This window comes from Desmodus rotundus, chromosome 7 (assembly GCF_022682495.2).
Source record: "Desmodus rotundus isolate HL8 chromosome 7, HLdesRot8A.1, whole genome shotgun sequence".
Lineage (NCBI taxonomy): Eukaryota > Metazoa > Chordata > Mammalia > Chiroptera > Phyllostomidae > Desmodus > Desmodus rotundus.
In genome coordinates this window covers 94,390,345-94,413,226 of record NC_071393.1, presented here as the reverse complement: position 1 = coordinate 94,413,226, position 22,882 = coordinate 94,390,345, and the positions used below count along the sequence as shown (strand labels likewise).

The window sequence follows — 22,882 nt, the reverse complement described above, 5'->3', positions numbered from 1 at the left end:
ATTGGGGTTCTGACTTTATGAACTTATATGCTAACATGACATGTAGCTGCGTGTACAAGTATGTATGTGCATGTATGTGAAGATACAAAGGGTTTTAGTCGAGGAGAGAACCAAAATAGTTATGGTTTTATTGCCCTGAAAGACATTCACCAGTTTCATTTCTTACCTTAGCAAACTTATTTATGTCTTTCCCAACTAAATACACAAATCTCTGTCTCTCAAATGCTCCTTTGATGAACCAGCTTTACCATTCTTCTGGTTCCCTTATTAGTGAGTTAAATAAATAGATCTTGGACTCGTGAGAAAAAGATTATCCTTGGACAAAACCTGTAAGCGAGTGCTCTGCCATGCTTTGGCACGGGCCAGTCGCTCAGCCTCTAAGCCTCACATGTCTCATCCACCACAGGGAGAAGGTACCTAACTCCCAGGACTGAGGCAGGGCTGTAGTGGGAAGAGGGACGTGAAAGTACTTTGCACACCATTAACAGGATGCAAAAGTCAGGATTTATTGTTGTGACTCTTCAGATTAGGCTACTTCACAGCTAGGACGTCCCAGGCTTCTGAGGGCAGCATTCTCTGAGGCTTGAGACATAGGTTAGGCGAAAAGTCTGCTAGGGGCAGCCCTGATACTAGACTCCGTGTCCAGGGAGTGCCATTCCAGGGAGACCCCATGTCCAGGGAGAATGCCCTGATGCTGCATTCTCCACTTGGGAGGAGGCCAGGATTTCCTACGGTCCTCTGGTCCTGGAGGATGGAGACCATTCAGGACCAGTCAGAGAAGTCTGCCCAGGGGCCTGGAAAGGATGGAGTACAGGTGTGGGCATCTGACCAGGAAGGGTGGGGGTATTCTAAAGGAGGGACAAGAGTCTTCATCTAACACCAGGTTCCTAATTAATGGCCTCTGCAGTGTGGGTGCTGTCAGGACCTCGCGGTATTAGTCTGTAGGCGGGAGAGTGCCCCAGCTCAGTTGACGGCGCAGTAGGATCTCTACCCTTGCTATTTGCACACCTGCATGGCTGCATGCACACACACAGAATGACAGCAGTCAGGGGTTCAGTAAGCAGTGTGGGCGGCCAAGGTCAGGAACAGCCAACACTGTGCAGAGGGACGGGGGACAGAGCCATCAGAAAGAGAAGAGGAAAGGCATTCCAGGCCCAGGCATTCCAGGGAATAGCAGGTGCAGAGGCTAGGAGGAGAGAATTAACCTGTAGAATGTGGGGGAAGGATAGGACGAGGCAATTAGACCTGGCCAGGACTGGCTCATACCTTGAGTGACCTATACTCATGGAAGTTAATAGTCCACTGCCCCTGGGGTGATGACTAAAAGGGGGGTAGGCAAGGGGCTTACAACTGGGTTCTCCCCTGCAAGTTCATACCCGATAAAGGGGTGAGGAAACCCCTTTTCTCCTCACTGGTCTCACTCCAGGTTCAGTTCAGTTATTGTCTCTCCAAGCCAGCCCAGCCTTGCCCCCCCCCCCGGCCCCGCCCCGGCAAATGTCTCTATCCACAGCTGCTCTGCCTCAAAGGAGGGGTTCCCAGAGACCCCGCATCTGCTGAAGCCTTCCCTCCTCTCTCCTCTTCTGGGCCTTCTGAGCTCTCACTGTCTCCACCATATGAGCCTCCCTTTCAGCAGCTAATTATCCTGCCCGTCTTCCTCGCAGAGTTAGTATACCCTCCTTCCTGGAATTACATATTTTTCCTTTCCCTATTTTCCCTTTGCCCTAATTTCCTCAGTACTTTGTTTTATATTTATATTATTTTGGGTTTTGGTTTAGGGTTTTTTTTTTTTTTTTTGCATATTGCCTTCAACCCTTTGTGGACCAAGACAAACATGTGTAAACCTTTAGTCATCCTCTAAATGTTCTGTTAAGATTGAGTTTTTCTGGGCTAAACTCTAAGCTTCGTGGACCTCTGTCTGGCAGGCAAGTACAAGCTACATTAGGGCAAGCAGTGTGCTGGGCACATAGTAGTTGCCTAATTTTTGCCTAGTGATAGGCAGTTTGATTAACATCACTTAACCCACTCCTACCCACGCTCAATTCCTGGCCCATTCACACACAAGGCTAGATGACAGAAATTCCTCCCCCTGCCACCGCCATTGACATTGTGACCCACCAGCTTTCGGCAATGCCCAAGTAATTTGAGGGCTCAGACCCTAGCATCATCTTTGCTCCCTGAGTTTCTTGCACGTTTACACCACCTGACAACATGAGATCTGATCGTCTCAACCAGGAAGAGGGGAGTTCCCCGCTGCTCCGAAGGCCCGCCTCATGGACTCAGCCATGGCTCAGGGAAAACTCAGGAGGTCGTCCCCTCCTAAAGCCCAGTCTAGGAGTCACAGTTCAGGCGTGGTCGAGGCCACAGGTCCCTGAGCGCCAGTAGGCAGCCTCAGGAGAAAGGTCTGCAAGGAGCCCGGTCGTGGGAAGCCTGCCTTTTCCCTGAGCAGCCGCCAGGCGCTGCCCTCTATGGCATAGAGCAGTGTGAACATGCGGTTGACAGTGTAGACGGTGTCGCCACGCACCACCGCTGTGAAGAGCGCTCCCTTGCTGTTGACAAACTGGCCGGGCAGCGCCGTCCACTGGCCCGTGGCCAGGTTGAAGCAGTCGATGGCACAATGTAGAAAGTCGTCGGATGGCCCGTTGCGCACCACGTAGAGGCTGTCGCGGTGCGCCACCATGCAGTGGCCGTAGCTCTGTGGACGTCGCAGTTCGGCCACCGGCAGCCAAGAATCGGCCCGCACCGCGTACTCCACCACAGCCGTGGTGTCAGCCGGCCGCCACAGACACACGAAGAGGCGACCACACGCCTGGGCGCAGGGCACGCCGGCAGCCGGCTGCGGCAGGTCTGCCACGAAGCTCCAGCAGGCCGCGGCCGGGTCGTAGCGCTCCACGGAGCTCATGGGCATCCTCTGGAACTCGCCGCCGATGGCGTAGAGGCAGCCGTCGAAGCCGGCCAGCGCCGTGTCGTAGCGCGGCTGGTGCGGGCTGGGGAACTCGCACCAGGTGCCGCTCTCAGGGTCGTAGCAGAAGCCCAGTTCCACCACCTCCTTACTGGGACCCCGCACGCCGCCCACGATGTACAGCTTGTTGCCCAGCGTGGCCACGCCGGCCAGCATTGTGCTGGCCTCCAAGGGCAGCATGGCCAGCGTGCGCCACGCGTCCTCCTCCTCGTCCAGGTAGCACACCGTTCGCGACTGGTCCTCCAGGAAGCCAGGCGCGGGCGTGTGCGTGCTTAAGGCCACGTAGCTGCTGGGCCGCAGGGCCGCCACGTACGCGCGGGCCTCGGGCAGCGCCAGCTCGGCCGCCAGGTCGCGCGCGCCGTCGCGGATGAAGAGCGCGGCGCTGTGGAACACGTCCCGCAGGCCGAAGGCGGCGGCCGCGTCGCACAGCAGCGCGCAGTTGTCGGACGTGAGGCTGTGCTCCAGGAAGCGCGCCAGCGCCGGCGCCTGCAGGAAGGCGGCGCACTCCACGGCCTGCAGCAGGTCGTCCGCCGCCTCCAGCGCGGGCCGCTCGCCGCGCAGCACCCGCAGCGTCGTGCGGAAGCCGGCGGGGCTCAGGGCGCCCAGGCGCACCTCGGCCGCGCGCGCCTCCCTCATGCCGGATCGGAAGAGGCCCCGGAAGAAGCCGCAGTGCTCCACCAGCAGGGCCTGGTCGGCCTGGAAGAGCTGGCCACCCACCCACACCTGCACCGCGGTCTCCGGTCCCCGAGGCATGGCCAGAGCGAGGGCCGAGGCCGCCGCTGCGGGCCTGGATTCAGCGGCCACCGACTCTGGGGCTCCCCCGTAGCAGAAAAAACTTCCTCCGGATATAAATATCTCCCCGGCTAAAGATAGTATGGCTCATGTGATGTGGTGGCTAACGGGTTGTATGGCCCGGGGCCCAGAGGGCATCCAGAGACCTTCATGGTCACTCAGTCCCTCATGGGAACTGATAATAGTGACCATATACTGAGCACCTGCCTGCTGCCTGCTGGGCACCGTGAGGGATCCTTACAAAGATGTGCCATTTAACCTGCACCAGGCCAGCTGTGTGTCCTTGTGCTTGTGCAAGTGCCCTAAGTCTCTGGCCCTGTTTCCTCAAAACGGGGCCATGGTACGGTATCCCCTGCTTTCTGAAAGTTCACTTTATGCCACTCTGCTTTCTCGAAAGACCTACATTAGTGTCTGCTTTCACTAACTAAAAGAAAATCTGAAAAGCGAAAATAGCGTTCAGCGTTTTCCAGCCAGCCCCTGCAGAGGCAGCATACCCACCCTGAGCAGCAGGGAGCGTGGCCCCTCCGCGCTCCTTTCCTGAGAACTACCCTCAGCATCTCAACATCAAGCCGCAATAACTCTGAACTGTGTCTCCGAGCATCTGTGCTTCATCTGGACTTATTTTCTGCATCTGTTAGCAAGATGTGTCCTAAGGTAATTGCTTCTTCGGTTTAGGCCATTTCCATTTACAAAAGGTTTTGAAGGAATGCTGTATTTTCAGATAATGGGGCAAACCTGTATTGGGACAGTATCTGTAAAGTTCTCGAGAGAATTTACATGACTCGTTCAGGGTCATTCAGCTGGGAAGAAGCAAGGACAGGATTAATACCTAGGCCGCCCCATTGGCTGGTGGGCAGGGCGTACTTGGGCACTGGAGGGAGGAGCAGAGGTGGAGCAAATAGAGAAGTCAGGCTGGGGTCTGGAGCAGAGTTCTAAGTTGGCCTGCTCCCCGACTGTGGGCTAGTCCAATCTCATTTTGAGCCTGGATTCCTTCTCTGTAAAAATGGGAGGGTGACAGGTAGTGTCCAACAAGTCCCTGAATGTGCAAGTTCTTCCCAACTTGGGATGGGAATGGGAAGCCGATGTCTATTCTCCATTTGCCAGCGCTCCATTGCTGTGTCTCTAAACCTTAGGAAAAGCAAAGTGGGGCTGCTGATCATATGGCTGTGAGCGAGAAGGAGAAGGGCTTCGTGAAATATAATAGTTATCACTTAAATTGCACTGTGTCAGACTTTTGTAAGCACTTTAATTCCTGCAACAATTCCATGAGTACATGCTGTTATTTTCCTTCATTCATAGATATTGCAACACTATGAGTGAGATCTTATTAATGGCCCCATTTGTTAGATTGGAAGACTAAGGCACTAAGAGGTTTAGTCACATGCTCAAGGTCACAGGGCTGGTACGTGGCAGAGTGAGGACTGGCGCGCAGCCAGTCTGACTCTAGAGCATGCCCTTAAACCAGGAGCCTGCTGTCTCTCCATGCTACAAATGCTGGGCCAGGCGGTCACAACTGGAAGAAACTTCCCACTCATGTGGTTCAAACCCTTCATTTATAGTGGATGACCAGAAAGAGAATTGCCAAGGGTCATTTCACTTGGGACACAGTCCCAGGCCATCTGCTGCCCAACCCTGGGGCACTTGCCCCACTGCACTGAACTTTCCTGTGTGACCAGCTAAGACTCTGGGTTCCAAAATGTCAGGTGGAAGGGAGCTTAGTGACTGCCTTCTCCTGCCAACTCATTCTACAAGTGGGGAAACTGAGGTCCAGACCCGTGTAGGGTGAACATTCTGGAGATGTTCAACTGCAGGACCTTCTTCAGGAGGACGGAGAGGCTCACGATGACAAAGCTGGCATTGGGAGGGGCCCGGGGAACTTCCCTCCCCCCAGGACACAAGCATGCACACGTCCTCACGTATAAATCTGCAGACCCAACACAAACGTGCCTCCCCACCCAGTTCACTCCATCAAAGCAGGCTGGGATGTGGGGACCACTTGTGTGTGCCTGGGAAGCCAAAGGCCTGGAGGAGGCAGCCAGAAATATCCCAGATGCTCTGCCCTAGGGACCAGACAGGAAGAGGAGGAGGAAGTGGAGGGGGTGGCAGGAGTCCCCATGACTACTATCCCAGGCCCTCTGCCAGCTTCTCTCCCTCCCTGGGGCCAGCCGTTGGCTGACAGGGAACAGTTCTGACAATCTTCCCTCTTGGAGGAAAGTAGGCTCTGCAGTGTCTAGTCCTAACTGTCCTTGCTAGTGGGCTCCATGGTGGGAAGAGGGTGTCTGACTATTCCCACGTCACAGGTGAGGAAGCGGAGGCCTAGAGATGGGATGGGCTTTTCCTTGATTATGAACGAAGATGTGGGACTGCACAGCACCCTGTCCGTGATCCCAGGTCCCAGCGCAGCTGCCTCTCCTCGCCAGCACTAGCCTTGTCTCAGAGGAGAGAAACTGTCTCTAGGCTCAAGCTAAGAGGTGGTGTTGGGGACGGGCTGACCCCCAGGGGCCACAGTTCTCTCCCAAGTGGCCTGTTTCTGGCACTTAGTAGCTGGCAGACACAACCAGGTGAAGCCACTGCCTGGACCACTCCTGAGAGCAGTAGGGGAAATGAGAGTAAATCCCTCTTGGCTGAAGCTTGTTCCCAGTCCCAGTTTTTCCCAAGTCCAGCCCTGCCTTGAGTGGGGTGGGACACTGGTGTACAAACCCAGCTCCCACCCTCAGGAGCCAGGTGGTAGGGGGAGGGGGTCACAGAAGGTGGGGGTCGTGGTTCTGAGGCTGGGCTGAGGATCAGGCCTTTGGCTCTGCCCCAAGGCCCCAGTGGGGTGTTGTCCACAGCTGGTGCGTTTCCTGCCCCCAGACAGTGAACGTCCCTCTGGGACTTGGAGAGGACAAGGAGCTGTCCTGGCTGTGGGCAGCCCACGGAGTTCCCAGGCCCTGCCCAACCACACACCAACATCCCTCCCCACTGCGCAGCCCCAGCGCTGTGCAAGGCCGGAGGTGGGGGTGAGGAGAGGGGCTGTAGAGGGGCTGTAGAGTCAGTCTCTCTGAGCCTCTCTGGAGTGCACATCCAGCCTTTTTTGTCTCTGTCCACAACTCCTGGCCCACAATAAGGGGTCTGTTAGGTGAACTCAGTCAGAGTCCCCAGTCTGATAGAGGAGACACAACCCCATCCCAGAAGAGCCTCCAGTCTGAAAGAGGAGACATAGCCCTTGCCCTGGGAGATACCCCCACTCCCGTGGCCTGATGGGGCCCCCTGGCCTTCTCCGCCCTGGTGGTCCCTCCGCTCACAGGGTAGTAAGGAGCTTGCCGGACCTGAAGAAGCAAGAACACTGGTCTAGGAAGCAGGATTACTGTCAGGATTACTGACTTGCAAAAGCTACCCAACCTCTCTGGGCCTCAGTTCTTCATCTGTAAAATGGAACTTGCATCTGACTTCTACGGTTCTGTTCAGCTTTGACATCTGAATTTATTGTCGTGCAACTGCAGGAGTGGTTGTCATGGTGTGCCTCCAGAGAATGAAGTGACATCACAACAGTCTCAAAAGCTTAGCTGTAGGTGGCATGGTTCCTGGGGGGCGGGGAGGGGGGCAAAGGTAGGACCTGACATCCAGAACCCTCACAGGCTCTACCTGTCTGGACCTGTCCGTGCCCCCCTGGCCACTGCAGAGACAGCTTCTGAGCACCTGCCACAGGCCCACTGCATTCTGAGATCTTGAGGGTTCCTGCAGGAGCCTTGAAGGGGGGCAGGGGGGGATAGTAAGGAGGGTTGGGCTACTTGCCCAGGAAAATAACCTTTCTCTTGACCTGAAGCATCCAAACCCAAGGTCGCTAAACAGTTTGGCTTCTTGGTAGGTGGGTGTGAAGTGTGTGCTGTTCACGTCCTGAGGGAGTGGAAGGAGCTATCGTTTGCTTTTCTGGGCCATGCGCCACCTCTGGGGGGAATACTTTCATGTTATCTCATCTAATCCTTAATATTGTCCCTGTTTTAAAGAAGAGGAACCGAGGCCCAGAAGGGCAAAGTAGCTTATTCCAGGGTCTGACACTGGGTGATTATTCCAAAGGCCTTTGCAGTCCGTGACGGCACTCCCGGGTGCTGGACAAGCAGCCCACGGCTGAGGAGCCCGAGGGTGAGGGAGGGGACTGGCTGCAGTTGTGAGGTTGGCACGGGTTTCCTCCCAAGCCTCAGAGGAGGGGCTGGGTACTTAGCAGTCACAGCTGCCGGCCTGGGGAACCAGCTGGCAACTGGTTCAGATCATCTCTGAACTAGAAGGGAATTGAGGGTCACTCATCCCCTCCTGCAAGTCATAATGGAGTCCCCTCTATAGTACCTCCTTGAAGTGGTCACCCCTTGGTTGCCTTCAGTGTTGGGGGGCTTCAGATGGCTAGAGCTCACCCTTACACTGAGCTAGAACCTGCCTCCTTGCAGCTCCCATCTACTTTTGATCCCAGTTTTAAAGATAAGGAAAGTAACTCCTCCGGCCTCAAACAGGCAGGGAAGTAGCGGAACCCAAGTTCCCACCTGCTTGGGCCTGTAGGGGTCTGCGGCAGGCCCTCTCTCTGGCAGCCCTCCGGGGAGACTAGTTTCTGTTTGCACAGATCCCACATCCAGAACCAGTCTGCCCTCACAGGATGGGGGCGGGGGGCAGGCCAGGGATGTGCCTGGAACTTGGCTCCCACTTTCTCTCCTCCTACAACTTAAAGGAAAACCCTTGGCCGTTAGCTCTGTGAGCAGTTCTGGCCCAAGGGTGTAATCTAAACAAATTCCTTGCAACACCTTAGAGTCTTAATAACACAGCTGTTCTACCATAATCATCTCCCAGAAACACAATTATTGCTTGAGGCTGAGTCAATATTCATGTCCTGTCCTGGAAAATAATGTTCCTTCTCGGCTGAGGAGTTATTACTGTCAGGCTCGGACACCCTTCCCCCCTTCCCTGCCTGCTGACCTGGGTTTCCGTGGTTTCTCTTGTGCAGGGCAGGTTGATTAGCCGGGGGTGGGGGGGGGGGTAGGGGTTACAGGGAGAAGGGCTGCAGTGAGAAGTCTCTGAGACCCCCATCCCTCTCTTCACTCTAGACTGCAGTGTATTCCAAAAGAGAGGCCCCACAGAATCCTAGAAAGCACTCTCCTGGAGCCCAGGGCTGGTTCCGTCACTCTCTACTAGGCCGTAATCACATCATAGAATTTTGGATTTATTTCCCCTTTTAGAATTATAGATGGGGACAAAAAAGCCCAAAGAAATGAGGTGATTTGGCCAAGGTCACCCAGTGAAGGAGCTGGCACTAGACCCTAAGTGTCTGGACTCCCCACATGGACGCTTTTGCCCTCTCTCCAGCGTGGCCAGCTTTACCCTGAGTCCCAACGGGAGTGACAGGTGACCCTTGCCAGGCTCATCCACCAATCCCAGAATTGTTACAGGCGTGAGGGAGCACCAAGTTTTAGGGCAAATAATATGCCCCATTTATACACTAGGCCACAACACATGCAACTCATTAGCTTGATCGGGCAGCAAACAGCAATCCAAGATGGGTTAGGTTTGTTGAGGCTGGATCCATATGGACCACGGAACAGTAGTAAGGACCTCTCATTCTCCCCCGTAGGAGCCTGGGTTCTGCCTGGGTGCTCAGTGATGTCTGAGAGTCTCTGTAAGGGCAGGGTAATGTGGCTCTGGAAGCTGTGTGCCAGGGCTGAGCTGGCTCTGACCTAGAAAAAGGGTCAGGCTTGGAGTTGAACACAGCAGGCTTCCCGGAGGAGGAGGCGGAGGCGAGGCAGCTGGATAGAACAAAGGGAGGGAGGGAGGGATGGATTTTCTGGCTGGAGGGAGCGATTGAGTGGAGGTTCAGCCTGGGCTGGAAACATCCTTCCTCTCTTATCTCCCAACCCTGGGCCTCCGTCTCTACGGTCCTTGTCCTTCCCTGCCGGGTCTGGGGGCCGCTCTGGACAGTGACAGCACCCCTGCCTTCGAGGCCAAGCACGTTGGGCTGCGCTAGCGGTCGAGCACCCTCCCCCGCGTCTTCTGAGGGGTGAGCGCGCCCCGCGGGGTGCTCCCGCAGCCCTTACAAGGAGTTTGGCGGCGCTCGGGGCGGCCCCGCCCGCCGTGCTGCACCGGCCCCTCCTCCCCCGCGCTCCGGCCGAGCCGCGGGGACACAGCCCGCTCCTCCCGGGGCCCCGGGCGCAGACACCGACGGGGCAGGCAGTGCCGGGGGAGTCCTGAGTCCCCCGCCCCCGAGGGCCCCGACGGGCAGGCACGCTGATTGGGGCCCTTCGGCCGAGAACCCGCATCCCTCTTCGCAGCGTCGCCATGTCCTCGGTGTTTGGGAAACCCCGCGCGGGCAGTGGGCAGCAGAGCGCACCCCTCGAAGTCAACCTGGCCATCCTAGGGCGCCGCGGATCCGGGAAGTCGGGTGAGCGGGGCGGGTGCCAGGACGCGAGGGGGTTTGGTGGGGCCCGGGGAGGCCACGAAGGGATATGGACGCTGCCGTGGGCTTGAGGGCAGACTCTTCCACTGGCTTTGGGGGCTTCCCGCACCCAGGTAAGTTGGGCGAGACACCGTGATTTTCTTCATTGCCTCAGTTTCTCTGTTGCTCGGTGCGCTCTCTGCTTTGTTCTCAGCTCCCCCATCCCTCATCTGTCTTCTGGTCCTTGCCTGGCTCTCCCTCTGAGTCTGGTCGTCGGTGTCTGTGACCCCAGCTTTCTCTCCCTTCTGTGTCTGTCTGTCTCCCACCCCTCTGCCGGTCTCTCCCCTGTGGCCCCCTGCCCTCTATTACGTCTCCCTGGGGCCAGCAGTCAGCTCTGGGGATTGACTCGAAGACCTGTTAGGTACTGATCCGCAGCCCAAGGCCCCTTCATCACAGCCTTGCTCCTGCCTGATTTAGGCTGGAGGTGCAAGAGCCACTGGCCCCTGAAGGCAGTTGGTAGAAGTCTTTGGGTATTGGCATTTTCCAGGCCACACTCCCCACTCCCCTCCTCAGTTCCCAGGGATTCTGGAATAAAGTGTTCATTCTTATCAAGTGTATTTGTTCCACGCCAGACCCTCTGTTGACTTTCTGGAAGCAAATTGGACTGTGGTCCCAGGTGCCTGGGACCATCCTTGACAAACCAAGATATCGTTTCTGTCAGCACTGAGCTCTACCTTCACCACTCCTGGCAGCTCTCACCCACCTGGAGCTAAGGGGGTGGAAATGGGGGTATCACCACAGGCAGAGACCCGACAAAAGGGTCTGGTCCTCCCCCTGCCACTCACAGTCCCAGGCTGCTGAAGGTGGGAGGGGAGAGGGGGCTCTTCCACTGGCCATTTTCCAGGTAGAGACTTTAGTGAATGGCCAACAGCGGCTCAGTTAGCTGTTGGCGTCCATCCCCACAGGGTTCTTTGGGACTTGCTGGGGGCTCCCTCTCCGCTTTTTAAGCCAGCCCTCTGGCTCAGAGAGGGATGACTCTGAATCACATTGTCTTACAGAAAAGATTTGCCCTCTTCCCTTTGAAAATAAAATTGTCATTTGGAGCTCTGTCACTGGTACAGTGTAGCCAGTGGCTACATGAACGAAGAAATTTAAATTTAAAAATATATATCTCCTGGGTATGACTTTGCAAAGTGACACTGATAGGAATTCTGGGAAAGAATTTTAAAGATTTTCTTTAAAATATCGCATTACATTTTAAGAGTTCAGTATAATAGCTGGCTGGCCCGTGGCTTTGTGTGATTAAATTCTGAACAAAATCAGAATTCTGTTAATGTATTGCACGGGGGGAGAGCTTCCTTCTAGAGCCTTACACGCTGTGAGGCACCATGAGGAGGCGCGAGAGCCAGGACTTGAGGCCTGAAGGACTGAGGACTGCAGCGTGTTTACTTGGGAGGCAGATCTTGCCTGGAAATCCCAGGCCCTCAAGGGGTCATCCTGCCCCCAGGGATCATCCACTGATCAACTTGGCCCTTACTCCGTCTTTGGCTGATAGCCAAAACTGGAATGAATGCCCCACGTTTCAGAATCTTTGTGACTCATCCAGGATGGGGGATATCTCCCTTCAGTTGGGGCTGACCCTAAGGTAACTGGTTGCCTGGGTCCTGACCCTCCAGGCGGATCTTCACAGATACCCCTTAAGCTTGTCTCTCATCGCTTTTCTTGCCATTAAAAAAAAAAAAAAAATCCCAGGATGCAACTGAAGGGACACAGTTCTCCATATTTCTGGTTTCTTTTGAGCCTCTCAAACCAACTCCTCAGCTCCCAGCCTCATTCCCCCAGAGACTGGAGCCCGGTGCCAGCAGGGGTCACAGAGGCTAGATAAGGCCTAACTGAAATGAAAGGGGCAGGTTCCAGGGGCCAGCAGCCAGACACAGCAGGGGGACTGAGCCAATTCCTCTCTGCTTCTTACAGCCCTGACCGTGAAGTTCCTGACCAGAAGGTTTATCAGTGAATACGACCCCAACTTGGGTAAGGAAACACTCCTCCCTGTCCCTCCTGCTGTGCCCCACTTGGGTCCACCCCCACCCACAACAGACACCTACCCTGCGGTGGGCCCAGGTCCGACCAGTACCCAACATCTGGAGGCAGAGGGGAGGGGCCGCCAGACAACTTAAGGGTTTGCCAAATTCAGAGAGCTGTGCGATTTGCCCTAAATTATGAGGTAAATTATTCCGTTAAAAATAATGAAACATAGCGGAGCATCTACATCCATTAAGTGCCGTGTTTCAGGATGGTCACTCGCCCCACTTTTGCAGAAAAGCTGGACACGACATTTGAGAAATTCTGTAATGGAACTGGCTTCTGACACAGTTTCTGAACCACACGAGAAAACTAGTCTTGTTTTCTCTAGTCTTGTTAGTCTTTCTAACTAGTCTTGTTAGTCTTATTGACATATCATGGTATAATGGCAAAAGGGATGCTCTGGTGTCAGAGCTGAGTGTGAATCCTAACTCTGCCACATATTGGCTGTGCAGCCTTGAGGCAGTCGCCTAACATCTCTGAGCTTCTGATTCCTCATCTGCGAAACAGCCATAAAAAAAACACCTATCTCGGAGGGTTACTGTAGGAATTAGAGATAACGCATGTAAAAGAGCTAGCTTTGTACTTGATCCACAGCAGACATGCAATGCATGTTCGTTTCTCCCTCTTCCTCAAATGGCTTCCCAACTATGGTGGCTGAGATTCCCCCAAATTAATCAGATCAGTGTTTCTGAAAATTATTTTTAGCAGCAGGAACTTTTCCTCAAATAACTTCTTACATGGCACCCTAATATCTAAAATAAATGCAGAATTTTATTAGTATACACATAGCCTAAAGCTCACATTTATAACATTTGTTATTGTAAACTGCACTGAGAAAAATGAGTTCTCTGGATCTGTAAGCCTTTTGAAAATGAAGGTTGCGGTCTTGGAGTCTTTTCCCCACTCAGAAGAATGGAATAAAGCACTTCTGGTGCCCCTGAGGACGCCCTGAGGAAACCTGGGGCTTCGGAGCTCAGGCTGGACAGCTGCACCATGCAGCACTTCCTGCGGCAGGTGTTGAAGTGCCATTGCGACCCCAAAGGAAAGAATTCCTTAGCTCAGTTCAGGCTGGAGTGTTGAATCCCAGTGTCTGAGCAGGAAAGGACCTCAGGGCTATTTAGGCCAATGGTTTTTAGAATATGTTCCTTGAGTACCAGAATCCCTTCTTCTGACCAGGAGGTTCATCCATGGATATGACACCAAATTGGGTGAGGGACTACTTGGGTAAGGACATCTTAAACAGAACCCCAGGGTGCTGAACAGAGAAATCGAAAGGGCTCCCCCCCCCCCCCCCCGTTAAGTCAAGAGTGCAAGGCAAGTGACTAGCCAATAGCCCCTTAGGAGTTTGTCCCTCAAAGCTTGCCTTGCCCACCAGTGCTCCGACACCAGCCATCCATGCCCCGGTGGAGGAAATAGGCCCCAGGAGCTGAGGCTCCTGCACACAGCAGGTCTGAGGAGAGCTCATTTGATTAGCAGAGGTCAGTGCCTCAGGAGCGGGACACAGGGTGTGACTGTGTGCTGGAGGGAGGAGGGGTTGGGAGAAGCCAGAACAGGGAGTCAGATGGAGTGGGGGCTCTGATGAGGGGAGGGGAGGGGCAGAAGGCAGAAGGAAAGGCACACAAGCCGGGGTGTCTGGGAAGGGAAAACAGGGAGTCTCAAGGATGGCGCCCCAAAAGACAGACTCTGCCTAGCTCAAACACTGCATACACATACTAAAACTTATTTGCAGTCTATCTGAAATTCAAATTTAACTGGGCATCTTGTATTTTATCTGGCAACCCGCCTCCGGTCTGTCTCCCTCCCTGCCCCCTAGTCCACGCCCTTCGGTCAGGGTCCCACCAAAGGAGCCTGCCACAGTGGTGGTTCGAGCTCCCTGGCCGAGTAGTTTTGGAGTGCTGACCTGCTAGTGGAATGCGTGGTCAGACTGTCTGGGGGACAGTGGCTTCGTAATGGTTAGTCATCCTACCCTGAGCGCCCGTGAGCTGGAGAGATGACCAGACGCTCTCCCCTCGGCCATTCTGGGAGGCCAGTGCTACTCCTGGAGTTCTGCTTCACTGTCTAAACTTTGTGGCCACTATCCCATGGCTGGTCCCAGCAACAGTGGGGACTCTGGGACCAGAGCTTTTCCTTCTGTGGAGAAAGGGCTGAGCGTCCAATGGCAGCGTTAGCCATCAGGAGAGGGAGACCCACTCTCCCCTTTTCAAAGGTCTGCCGAGAGCGTGAGCTCAAACGGAGGCTCCTGAGGGTGGGAATCTGTGTAATTCATTCCCATTTCCGGCATGGAGCACAGTGCTGAGTACAGCATAGGCACTCGTGAACATGAAATTGAAGCTCAATTTTAGGGGTGTCCTTTAAAGAGCAGCTTCCATTATTATCCCCATTTTACAGATAAAGAAATTGCGGCAGTGGTTTGCCTGAGATCATGGAGAGCCTCAGGTTCAAAGGGAAACGACACACCAAACCAGTTGCTCTCCGCGAAGGGCTGCCTTGCGCTGTAGAGGGCTGCGGTCAGAGGCCTGCGAGGCGCTGGGCTCCCTGAGCCTTGATTTCCCCATCTGGCAGACTGCGCTCTGTGTGTGTGACAGTTGTGCCTCGTCGTGGGTTGTGACTGATAGAGCTGGTGGGATCCAAGGGACTCAGTGCCTGCGACAGGGCTTTGCCTGTGCTGAACACTGCGTGGAGGACGGGGGCGGCGGGGGGGGGGCAGCTCCAGGAGACCATCCTCTTGCTGAGGGCTGCTGTCGTCTCATGTGGCTTGCTCAGGACAGAATGATGGCTTCTCTCCTGCCTGTGTCCTGCTCCAGCAAGGACATAGGCATCGTTTCTGAGACATTATCCTTTATACACTCTGACCCGAGCTCCTTTGGTGCCTTTAAAAAAATGTGTACTGTACATGAGAGAAAAATGCTTTGAGAAGAGAATCTCCCCACACTAAAGCCCACAGAATGTTATTTAGAACTAGAACTTATGAGGCCCACATCTTTAAAGACACCGGAATTCCCTTAGGGCAGGCCTAGTGATGGGAAGAAGGGACATCACTGTGACTTGGGAAGGAGCCCTCACCCCTCAGAGTCACCTCACTTGTAAAGGGGGAGGAAGCTGGATAAGATGACCCCTGAGCTGCTTCTAGCTCACCCATGCGGGTTCCGCATCCTCAGCCAGGCTGGGAGCTCCTGCTCTTTCCCTGTGCTCTGCCCAGATGGAGCTGGAAGGTTGACTGGTCCACTGAGCAAAGGGAGTGAGGAGGTCCCAGTGGAGAGGCAGCCCAGCCAGAGGGCCATGAGTTCAAGTTCCTTTGTGGACAGATGTCATGTGGCTGTGGCCGAGTTCCCTCCTTCTCTGGGCCTCGCCTCCCTGCCATCTCTCTGCTGCGGCGCTAACAGCAGCAACCTTGAAAGGCTGACAACCTTATAGGCTGTCGTTCTATAAAAGACTCCAGGAGACCATGGTCGGGCTGGTGTTTTCCCTTGGACTGGGCAGGACATGGTGCCTGTCTGGGGCCAGGAGCTGTGAAGTCCCAAAAAGGGGTGCATCAGACAACTTGGACAGGAATCTGAACGAGATGTGGGCATCTACGGGCAACTCTTCTTGCACCAAATATAGTTAAACATTTGGGGCATATTTTCCATTAGAATTTTTTTTTTTTTTTGTCTTTGAATAAGAGCGGCATTTATCCAAGTCCCCAGAGCAGGCTGGGGATGGGAGCTGTCTGTGATTCCTGCTGGCTGCTAGAGGACCTGGCGTGTGTCCAGGCCCGGCTCGGCTGCCCGTGACCCTCAGAGAGAACTATTTGACTCAGCCAGGGTTTGGGGGGGCGGTTCTCTTCTCATAGTAGCTGCTGCCAGGAAGACAGAGAAGGCCTTAGTTCTACCTTAGAGGGGTTTTCTTTGGGGTCACTTGGGGCACGGGGGCACCCAAGGAAAGGTAAGGACCAAGTGCACTCACACAGGTGGGCCAGCAGCACAGGGGGTGATCAGGGGTAGGGACAGTGATTGTCAATGTGGCAGCAAGGTCCTCTGTGCGTGCCTGGCCGCTTGCTGCTTTCCCAGGTTTGAGGTCATGAGCACTGAAAAAAGCAGAATCTCGTGAAATCCCAGTAAGGCCGGTAGTTTAGTTTACAGTGTGGTACCAATGTCAGTTTCCCGGTTTCGATCATTGCACGGTGGCTATGTACAATGAGTTAACATTGGGGGATGAGTGTGATGCTTGTGCACACATGGAAACAGGTGCACACACATGTTCACACAGAGACTGCCCTCGGCCCAGCTGGGGGCATGGTACACAGGGACTCTCTACATTGAATACTGTTTATAACTCCTATAATACATGAATCTAGGATTATTTCAAAATAAAAGGTGAAAATAAACCACCTGGGAATGTGGACCTGCCCTGTAAGCTCTGGAGCACCACGGTCCCCACCGCTCTTTACCGGGCACTTGTGGAGGGCCAGGGCCCCTGCGCAGGGGCCCATCCCGTCCGCACACAGCCCTGTGAGACAGTGCAGGGACAAGCATTCGGCACGGTGTCTGGCACAGAGCAAAAGTTGAAAACTGTCAGCCAATGTTATCAGCTTATCCCCATTGTAAAATGAGGGAACAGCTCTTTTCAAAGAGCTGAGGTGGCTTCACTGAGTCACACAGATAAACAAGTAGCTGAAGTAGGGTTTGATTCGACATCCCCAACCTAAAACTTTCAACTACGATTCCTCTGCTATTATTTTGGCAAGGTTATTTGTAAAAACTTCTTGGGATTTCTAAACAGGGTTCTCTCACTGGGGGCAGGAGGACTGTCCTTGGGGACTTCCTGTGGGCCAGTATAGTGGTCAAAGGGGGGGAGTGGGGAAGCTCGGAGTTCACGAGGAAGGGGCTGGCCATGCAGCTTCTGAGGCCTCTGCTGCTACCTGGGCCCGTGGCCACACACTCCAGCCTGCAGGCTTGTTGGGTGGACACAGAACACAGTGCCATCCCCCATGGCATCTTCTGTGAGTGGCCCCTGTTGCTCTGAGCCCTGACAGGTGGAACAGTATTTCCTTGGTGGGAGGTTTTGCTCATGTCTCCATGTGGGTGAGAGCCAAGGCTTTGCGGTGGCCCAGCTCAGCCAACCCTGTGTTAGGTCTTCCAAGCTACACAGGGTCCAGCACAGAGGGAAGCCGGGATTCAGACCAGTCCATCATCAGCCGAGTGGCCTGCTCTGTCTTTAACCTGGCTGGCTGTCTGTGTTGCAGAGGACACCTACAGCTCGGAGGAGACTGTGGACCACCAGCCTGTCCACCTGAGGGTCATGGACACTGCAGACCTGGTAACGTTATCCCCATGACAGCTGAGGGTCAGGGCAGCCTCCTGAGGGTCCTGGCCCCACAGTGGGGGCCTCAGATGGGAATATGTGTCCCTGTTAAGCTCCAGTTTGCTGTGTGACCCTCTCTGGGCCTGAATCTCTTCATGTGGCAGATGAGAAGCCATGGCCGGGCCTGGGGAGCCCTGATGATCATGGCGCCAGCTCCGAGCCCCTGTGCTCTGGGGCTTGATACCCATGCACATGTGGAAACAGGGGCACACACTTGTTTACACAGAGGCTTCCTTCAGCCCAGGTCCCCCCCATACACACCTCACCTCTGTGTTCTCACCACCCCTGCCAAGGCCAGATGCCAGTTATTCTCAGGAGCCAAAAGGGCACCGTGAACCTGACCCAAAACCAGTGGTGCCAGAGACAGCTAAGTCTCAGTAGGGGCCATGCTAGAGTGTTGGCTCTGTACCCCAGAGGTCAGGGTCTCCAAGTTTCTGGCTGGGTGGTGGGAGGGAGGCTCACAGACAATGTCTCCTTTCACACCAAGCCAAATCCACACTCAAGCACCCCTTTGACAAGGGCTGTGCTGGGGAACAATATACAAAGACCCAGAGAGTGGGGAGGTGGGACGGGGCAGCTCAGGTGAAGGCCTTTACCCTGACCTCCTCTGTCCCTGACCAGGGCTTCCCTCCTTTGCCCCAGGACACCCCCAGGAACTGTGAGCGCTATCTGAACTGGGCCCATGCCTTCCTGGTGGTATACAGTGTCGACAGCCGCCAGAGCTTCGAGGGCAGCGGCAGCTACCTGGAGCTGCTCGCTTTGCACGCGAAGGAGACGCAGCGCAGCTACCCCACTCTGCTGCTGGGCAACAAGCTGGACATGGCCCAGTACAGGTGAGCGTGGTGGTTTGCCCCACAACTCCAGAGCTCCCTTTCCTCCTTTGTGAAGCCTAGGCATCATCTTCAGGGATTATTTGGCTGCTAAGAACAGAACAATAATCTCTTGAATTTGGGTAAAAGAGGGTGTGCTGTGAGGGTGTGGCCTACCAGGCAGCCGTGGGCAGAAGGGAAGGGTGTCCGGGCAGCACAGGGGCTGGACCACGAAAGTTAGAAGAGAGGCCACTTCTTCCATCCTCATGGGGCTCTGTGATCCCTCTCAGCCTTACCCTTTCTTGCCTGAGTCTATATGACCTTCTGTTCCCATTCAGAGCGGCTGACTGGTTATTCTGTGCCCAATTCCAAGTCTATGGAGAGAGGCTCTGATTGGTTTCTTGGGTCAAATGTCTGCGCTGGTCCAACCACCTCTCACCTCACCCAAGCATGGCCCTCAGAATCACTTCCATGGTTGGCTGTGCTGAGGACAGCTTCTCTTAGAAAGGGTTGGACTTGAATCAGAGGTCCCAGGCTGGGCCAGAGGGCAGATTTCCATCAAATACTGCAGCCATATTTTGCTTGGCCAGCACTGTATTTTAGAAGACCTGGAATTGGAATGCTTTGAGGTGGGGTGTGCTCTTTCTAGCCGACCACAGGCCTCACCACTCCCTGTGGCCCACCTCCGCCCTCTCTGAGCATTTGAGTTGCCCGCTCGCCCTGAGGCATTTGAGATGATGATGTCTCCACTGAAATCCCACTGGCCTTCTTCTTCATGACTGACCTTTGTCCTATGTGGCCAGTCCTCCTGCAATGTATGCCACCTCCCGCCAGCCTTCCACCGGTCCCTCCCTGCTCACGGCCAGTCGCTCCTGCTTTCCCAGGCCCCAAAGGTGCATTGACTGGTGGTAGCAAGGAGGGGACCCTTTGTTTAACACGGGTCAGATGGACTGTGGGAAAAGGGGGTTGCAGGCTCACGAAGGGTCCACGGCAGGGGCCTTCAAAGGCAGGCAAGCTCTCGGACCCAGACAAAGTGCGTCTCAGGGAGCAGGGGTAGTTGTGTGATATGAAAGCCAAAAAGAGCCCAGGGCCACAGGGCCTTGAGGAGGGGACAGAAGCCTGGATGGAGATACACCAGTTTTCACTACGAGGGGAAAAAACCAAAACTTGACCACTGTTTGGTACCAACCTTTGTCAACGAGATTGTCTAGCAATGGTTTGGGAGCAAATAACAAAGAATATGGGCTCCAATGGAGCAGCATCGGTTCCCTAAGAACAAGTCAGTCCATCCGCATTTCTGTCTTTGACCAGGTCCCTAGGTCAGGGGTCAGGACTTGATGGACATGGCAAATCTGACTGGAGCTAAGCGTCGATCAGCATCTCCCACGATTGTCGGGCAGCTAAAGAGTAAAACGTAGCTTAGAGCCGTGGCTCCCAAACCACTGATAACATTGTCACCAGGCTGCCACAAAATAAAACAAAAAGGACAGTGCTGCATGCCTGGGACACCCATTCACACACGTGTATGCATGCATGCGAGGGGTCCTCGTTTCCGAAAGTTCGTTCTTCAAGCTCCCCAATGACGAAGTTCCAGCTTCAAGGTTATTATAAAAAGTAAATAATATCAAATATTCTTTCTAAGGGCCTTCCTCAGGAAGCAGCGAGCTTATAGACAGGACACCAGCCCGGTGGGGAGGGGAGCAGGTGCTCTGCCCTGTCCCTTTTGGTCCCAGTCACGGGGTCTCTCTGGTGCTCCCCTGGTCAGCTGGCCCCTCCCCACCCCCTGTTCCTGCCAAGTGAACCTTGGCTCCGAAACCCTTTCCCACCAGCCCCCACCCTAGTGTCTCCTCTCATCTCATGGACTGTGCCCTTGTCCTCAGGAGTAGTGGGTGGGGCAGCTCAGTAGCAAGGGGTGGTCAGGAGGATTCAGCCATTGAACCTTGGCCTCAGCACTTAAGGGACCCCCTGTCCCTTCTGCCTTCTGGACACCTGGCCTGCCCAAGAACCTGTCTTCTTTTTCCTCCCACCGGGTTCCCATGGCTCCCAGGTTGACGCTCTCAGGACCTTCCCAGCTGCAAATACTTGATCCCACCATCTCCAGCAGGTGGCGTAGGACCAAGCCAGGAATAGGTGCTCCCTCCCCATGAAATGCTGTCACCCTTTCTCTCCTGCCCTCCCCTGGGTGGGCAGACAGAACTCACCACGAGCCCTGAGAGCCTCGCCAGCCACAGGCATCCTGAGTGACCTTGGCCCTCCACGCCTCCGTAGACACTGTGACCTCACACCCTTCAGTCCAAACCGCTGCCTTTTTCTAGAGCTGATCCCACAGGCGAGGGCTGAGGGGGGCTCATTTCCTGGCCAAGGGCCCCGTGTGGGGACAGAGGAGAAATGGGGCTGGGATGGCTGTCCTCCGGCCACAAGCAGGGCCTGGGGAGGGCCAGCTTCTCCCTTACCTTTAACTTTGTTCCTAAATTCTGGCTTTGGTGACATTAGCCACCATTGATTGAGCGCTGACCCTGCCTGGTACCGGGCCAGGCACTTAACACAAGTTATCTTTTTTAATCTTAACAACCCTGAGAGGCAGATGTCGTTACCCCATTTTACTGATGAGAAAGTAAGCCTCGCAGAGGTGAAGATGACCTAATCACCAAGCCAGTAAGTGGGAGCCTGGTGTAGGCCCAGGCCTGCCTGACTGGTGTGCATGCTCCTGACCCCACCTCGCCCTGCTTCCCTACCAGGCAGGTCACTGAGGCGGAGGGTGCGGCCTTGGCGGGCAGGTTCGGGTGCCTGTTTTTCGAGGTCTCCGCCTGCCTGGACTTTGAGCGCGTGCAGCACGTCTTCCACGAGGCGGTGCGGGAGGCCCGGCGGGAGCTGGAGAAGAGCTCGCTGGCCCGGCCCCTCTTCATCTCCGAGGAGAGGGCCCTGCCCCACCAGGCCCCACTCACTGCCCGTCATGGGCTGGCCAGCTGCACCTTCAACACACTTTCCACCGTCAGCCTGAAGGAGATGCCCGCCGTAGCCCAGGCCAAGCTGGTCACTGTGAAGTCATCCCGGGCCCAGAGCAAGCGCAAGGCACCCACCCTGACGCTATTGAAGGGCTTCAAGATCTTCTGAGGAACCTCCTGAGGATCCTAGGCTCAGAAGCTGGGCGGGGCTGCAGGATGGTGGCTGACTTCTGGCCACTGGCTTTCCCGCTGATGGAACAATAGCCTGCAGTGGACAGCTGACCCCTGCTCCAGCACCAAGCAGTGTCCCCGACATTCAGTTCCACGTGTGAGCTGGAAGGACAGGCAGGAATGCTGCTCCTCTTCCCTCCGGGGCCTTGGTTTCCATGGTAACCACTGCATTCCCTGCTGTTGAATGGAAATGGCCACTGGGACAACCCAGACCCCTGGGGTCAGCCTTAAGCAGGAGGAAACTGTGGTGTCTGTCGCAGTGTCACCCCTCTAGGTGGACGGCTCCAGGAGGCCCTGCCTAAGTGTAGGCCTGAGAACACCCTATGGGAAGGGCAGCCCTGAGGTCCTTGAGCCCCCTGGTAGGCGTAGGTTTTGGAGGGTGGGAGTCTGGCCCTCCCATTGTCTTCTGACTTCATAGAAGCCCCAGGCATCAAACCTCACAGTTTATCCAATTAATAACTAGTTTAAACGGGACATCCTATAAGAAGTAAAGTCACAGGAAGGGCTATTTCCAGTACTTTGCCTCTCAAGGAGGGTGAGGGAGAGGCTGTGGGTTGTCCAGGATAGGGGGCCTTGAAGTGGTCACCAGAAGGCAGGGCCCCCTTATCTTACCACCTTAAATTAAGGACTCTGTCCACAGTCAGGACCGGCCTTCTTAGTGTTGTGACCAAAGCTTCGGAACAAAGCCATTCTCCCCTGTGGGAGCGACTCAGGACTCCAGGAGCCCACAACTGGCAGTGTCAGGCCTCCAGGCGCTATTACCATGTCTTGGGTCCGTGGGCAGAAATAGTAGGCTGGTTTGTAGCCTGGCTCTGCAGGACCCAGTACCCTCGGCAATGGGTCTGCGTGTTCAAAGTGTTCTCTTGCAAGATAGAACCTGAAGCATCTGTGGTTCCTAAAGCAAATTTTTGCATAAATTATTTGGGGTTGCCCCCTTGGCTTATACCACAGCACTGTGGCTCAGACAAGATCAGGACCCTCCCTTGGGATCCCATGGTTAGCAAGAATAAGGGTCTCATAGGTTTCTAACACCACGTACCACGGGACCCTTGGCCTAATGGAAGTCTTTCATGGACCCTCAGCAGATAAGCAGATCCAGGAAAGGGCTCTGGTGGGAGGAAGGGGCTGGAAGGGATTCTGAGCTCAGAACCCTGCTCCTTCCAGGAGCTTGGATCGAAAGCAAGAGCTCTAACCCAGCCTTCAGCCCGTTTTATAAAGGCGGAGGAGCTGAGGTCAGAGGGAGGCTGTGAAGTCCTCAGGACTACGCAACGAGTCCTGGCCAGGCTTCCTGACCCACAGGCTGGCTGTGGGTTTTACACTTTCGCTC

At 55.0% G+C, this 22,882-nt stretch overlaps 2 protein-coding genes across 2 annotated transcripts; one reads left to right on the top strand and one right to left on the bottom strand.

Annotated features, from left to right (window-relative positions):
- Nucleotides 1-840: 840 nt before the first annotated feature.
- On the bottom strand, nt 841-4,929 carry KBTBD13 (kelch repeat and BTB domain containing 13). Its single transcript, XM_053928550.2, has one exon. The coding sequence runs from the start codon at nt 3,710-3,712 to the stop codon at nt 2,336-2,338; it is 1,377 nt and encodes a 458-aa protein (XP_053784525.1). The 5' UTR covers nt 3,713-4,929; the 3' UTR covers nt 841-2,335.
- A 4,946-nt stretch (nt 4,930-9,875) lies between these two features.
- On the top strand, nt 9,876-22,815 carry RASL12 (RAS like family 12). Its single transcript, XM_024568433.3, has 5 exons — nt 9,876-10,148; nt 12,117-12,173; nt 17,452-17,525; nt 18,213-18,403; nt 21,118-22,815. The coding sequence occupies exons 1-5, from the start codon at nt 10,046-10,048 to the stop codon at nt 21,491-21,493; spliced, it is 801 nt and encodes a 266-aa protein (XP_024424201.2). The 5' UTR covers nt 9,876-10,045; the 3' UTR covers nt 21,494-22,815.
- Nucleotides 22,816-22,882: the final 67 nt, after the last annotated feature.